General features: G+C 43.0%; 1 protein-coding gene across 2 annotated transcripts in view; it reads right to left on the bottom strand.

Moving 5' to 3' along the window:
* LOC118413669 (golgin IMH1-like) overlaps positions 1-3666 on the bottom strand; it is a 14248-nt gene extending 10582 nt beyond the window's left edge. The window contains exon 1 of one of the 2 annotated variants that reach the window (XM_035817199.1): positions 3016-3666. In XM_035817199.1, coding sequence (XP_035673092.1) covers positions 3016-3045 — 30 coding nt within the window. In that variant the 5' untranslated portion in view covers positions 3046-3666. The remainder of the gene's footprint in view (positions 1-3015) is intronic. The other variant, XM_035817207.1, reaches the window with a different exon arrangement.

The raw sequence follows: 3666 nt of genomic DNA on the forward strand, positions 1-3666 counted from the left end.
AACCCCAAATTTTCCTGCCTTCCCGGGGCCTGCCGCTTCTCCCCCCCATTTTAAACACCCCAGGACCGGCGGTGTTTCTTCCCCCGCGGGGCGGCCTTTTTTCCCCCACACGCCTCAATTTTTAATAAAAAACTATCATTACCTGCCGAGGTATGACGTTTGTCGAGAGCTCTGACGGGGTTAAAGTTTTGGATGTTGTGATTTAGATGAACTAGAAAGGGATTTGTCGGGTTAGCGGCCGATTCCACGAACCGGCGGGGGTGTTGGAGGGACGTCCCCTATGCCCGATGACCATACCATTTCCGGAGGAGCGTCCCCTAATTGAGGGAGAAACATCCCCTTTCCAAGAGGAGCGCCCCCTTGAAAGTCGAGGAGTGTCCTATTTTCTAGAGGAGTGTGCACATTCGCGAGGGATGTCCCCATTCGATTGGTCGGGGTGGTAGGGGTCTCACTAAATACCGAAAACAACCGAAAACAACCGAAAACAACCGAAAACAACCGAAAACAACCGAAAACAACCGAAAACAACCGAAAACAACTTTCACTAAATACCGAAAACAACCGAAAACAACTTTCACTAAATACCGAAAACAACCGAAAACAACTTTCACTACCGAAAACAACCGAAAACAACTTTCAATAATTACCGAAAACAACTCGACACAACCATAAACAACAGACAATCATTTCAGTGGGCTATAGCTATTATTTAATAATTTTATTTTATTTTGGACAGGAGTTAGGCTACGATGGATTTATTTGTTTGACGACCCCTGTTATTAATACAATATTGGTAATAATAAAGCCAACGATCTCCTTTGCCTGTTCGAATATATTAATGTTCGAATTCAGATTCAAGGACCCTGTATGTTATAAACGGGGACTGCTTGGTCAACTCACAAACTCATCAATGGATATCTATATTACATGGCATCTATTGTGTAACTCCAAGCAGAGGTAACGGTGGGGGCGGGGTGTAGTATTGGCCACAACAAGAAATAGCAGTCACTGCTATCCCCAGACGAAATCTCTGCTTGGAAAATAGGTTTGCTTATTAATTACTGCTGGCAAATTCTGCTGCCTATTTAGCTAATGTGTACTACATTTTTTTCTAGCAACCAAAACAATCTAGTATATTTCTTGCTCAATTATAACGCATTTCCACTGCCATAGCAAATCGATTTAATGGAAAAACCGCAAACGTGTATTAGAGGTCCCAGATTAAACTAAATGATCAAAATTCTGCTTTACACCATAAAACAGCGTGTGATCGATGGAAAGGTGTTTTCACCGGCTACATCGCCTTTGCTGAAAGAATCCTTCCTTCAGAATCTTCTCTCCCTCGGCCGTGGAGAAAATAATTCAAGGGATAATAACCAGTAGATAAAGATAAAATAGACATTTTTGTTGTTTACGGCTTTTTTCGGGTTCTGATAGGTTGTTCATGATTGCTTTGATATTTTTTAGGTGGCTTCGAGTTGTTTTCAGTATTTGTCGAGTTGTTTTCGGTTGTTTTCGGTATATTTCATGTTGTTTTCGGTTGTTTTCGGTTGTTTTCGGTTGTTTTCGGTTGTTTTCGGTTGTTTTCGGTTGTTTTCGGTTGTTTTCGGTATTTAGTGAGACCGGGTGGTAGTACCGCTGGCTCAATACTTAAGCTTGCTAACCGTAAAATGGGGGTCCGGCGTTCGAAGAGGTGCCTTGAGGACGTTAAAGGAGAATGGCTAGCAACCCTTCCATGTAAAATATACCCTGCAAGAAAACTTACAGCCCCACTAGGCACTCATAGGTCTGAAAGAACGAACGGAACTTGTCACTTCAAAGTAATTTATATACCCTTGACCCTTATTAAAATAGACCGTTCTAGACGGCATACATGACAAAGTACATAAGAGTCTTCCGTAGTCAAGTACTTCGGCTACTCCCGGCTACTATCTTCAACATTGTATCAGTCGTGACGTTCTCTTGATCAACGGCCACGGAACTGTTTGTATTCAGATAGACGATCTCTAATAAATAAATTGATTTCAATGACGACGTACATGGCGTTTTGCACGTATCATGAGAAACGTTTGTTGGGGGCATGTAGTATGAGTTGGACCCTGCCCTTCCGAGTTACACACACATAGATAGGGGTATGGGTAAACCTCAGGAACATAACTCTAAACCTTGAAGGACACGTTTGCGTTAACATTCATGGCCAGTCCATTAGTATCTGCCCGACATAGGCGGTATTGCATTGCCTTAGAACATACAATATGCGGCGGTATGGCTGCAAACAGCGCTCTACTAATTGGATTCAATCTCGGCCCATGACTACCCAGTATCAAATACGTACAGTCTAATGACAACGCAAGTACACGCATTCATGAATATGTTTCAACCAGGTTACAAAGATACACCAGGCTCCAATATGACCTGTGTTTTGATCTCATCTTACACACTGTGTTTAAATGGTTCCCACACTCACTGCAGCGTCCACTTAAAAGACAAAAACACTTCAACATTCAGAGCACGGAGGTTGCTTTGAATTACACAAAGGTTGCTTTGTAGGCTCTGCTTTATTAGATTAAGACGCGAGGTCATCTTTTTGTAGGCGACATGGAAAACACGTATCTGTGCTCTTTACATGTACTTAAACTGTCTTGTATTGGACACTATAGACCAAATGTTTTCAAACTAAGACCAGAAAGTGAGCGGAAAATGTTACATTTCCTCTGACCTTAAAGGGTAAGCAGTTGTGGAGGATTAGAGTTACAGTGGTTCTTCACTAGGGATATATTATGTATACAGACCAATCGCTATAGGACAATAATTTAAGAGAATCCCTGGGGTACAATGTAAAAGTATATTCACAAACGTGCTGTATGTACGTGTATTAACGTTACAAAATACCTGATTTGCATAGCGAAGGTGGTCAGCACAAGTTTAAGAATGGCTCGACACATGGTTTTTAAGGGCCACTACGAGGGGCAAAACAAAACAACTTTCACATTACAGGTGTCGTTTTACACTTACCTGCTTCACCTTGTCCGTCGTTTCAGGCATTGTGGGCCGTAGACAAGTGCTCCATATTACTAATACTGAACACCAGCCAGCTAGGTAGACAAACCATGTAACAAGTCTATCCAGTTTTTGTTCCAAGAATAATCGCGAGACTTCGGAGACGGGGCTGCAGTCCTATATGGAGGTCGGCTCATCCATGAAGCTACCTCATGCAGTGGAACTAACCGTCGGATTCCTCCGCCCTTGGGGTCCTTGGCATGTGCACACCTTCACTGCTCACCTCGCTGTTGTGGAACAAAGGTTTAAAAACGTACTCAAGTAGGTAGCCATGCTCTTGTGTACAAAAACTCACATTTCACTTCAGGTAGCCCCGAGGTACTTGGGACTACTTAGCGCACCAGTGACGCGGTCGTCAAGGTAGCCGTCTTTCTGGTTGAGCGAGTCACCAGGCCGCAGCAAAATATTTGTAGGGTAATCCCTGCGCCTTCTGTCCATAGATCTGTTGACTTACTACACACAAGGACGTCCTTGCTACACAGAAGTGCGGAGGTATTTTCCTAGTGTTTAACACAACCAGCATTCATTTCACGGCATGTAACAAAAGCTTTAGAAACACGAATATTGTGAAAAGTGTCTGACTCAAATGTTGACGCAGGTACGTAA

This window comes from Branchiostoma floridae, chromosome 1, assembly GCF_000003815.2.
Source record: "Branchiostoma floridae strain S238N-H82 chromosome 1, Bfl_VNyyK, whole genome shotgun sequence".
Taxonomy (NCBI): Eukaryota; Metazoa; Chordata; class Leptocardii; order Amphioxiformes; family Branchiostomatidae; genus Branchiostoma; species Branchiostoma floridae.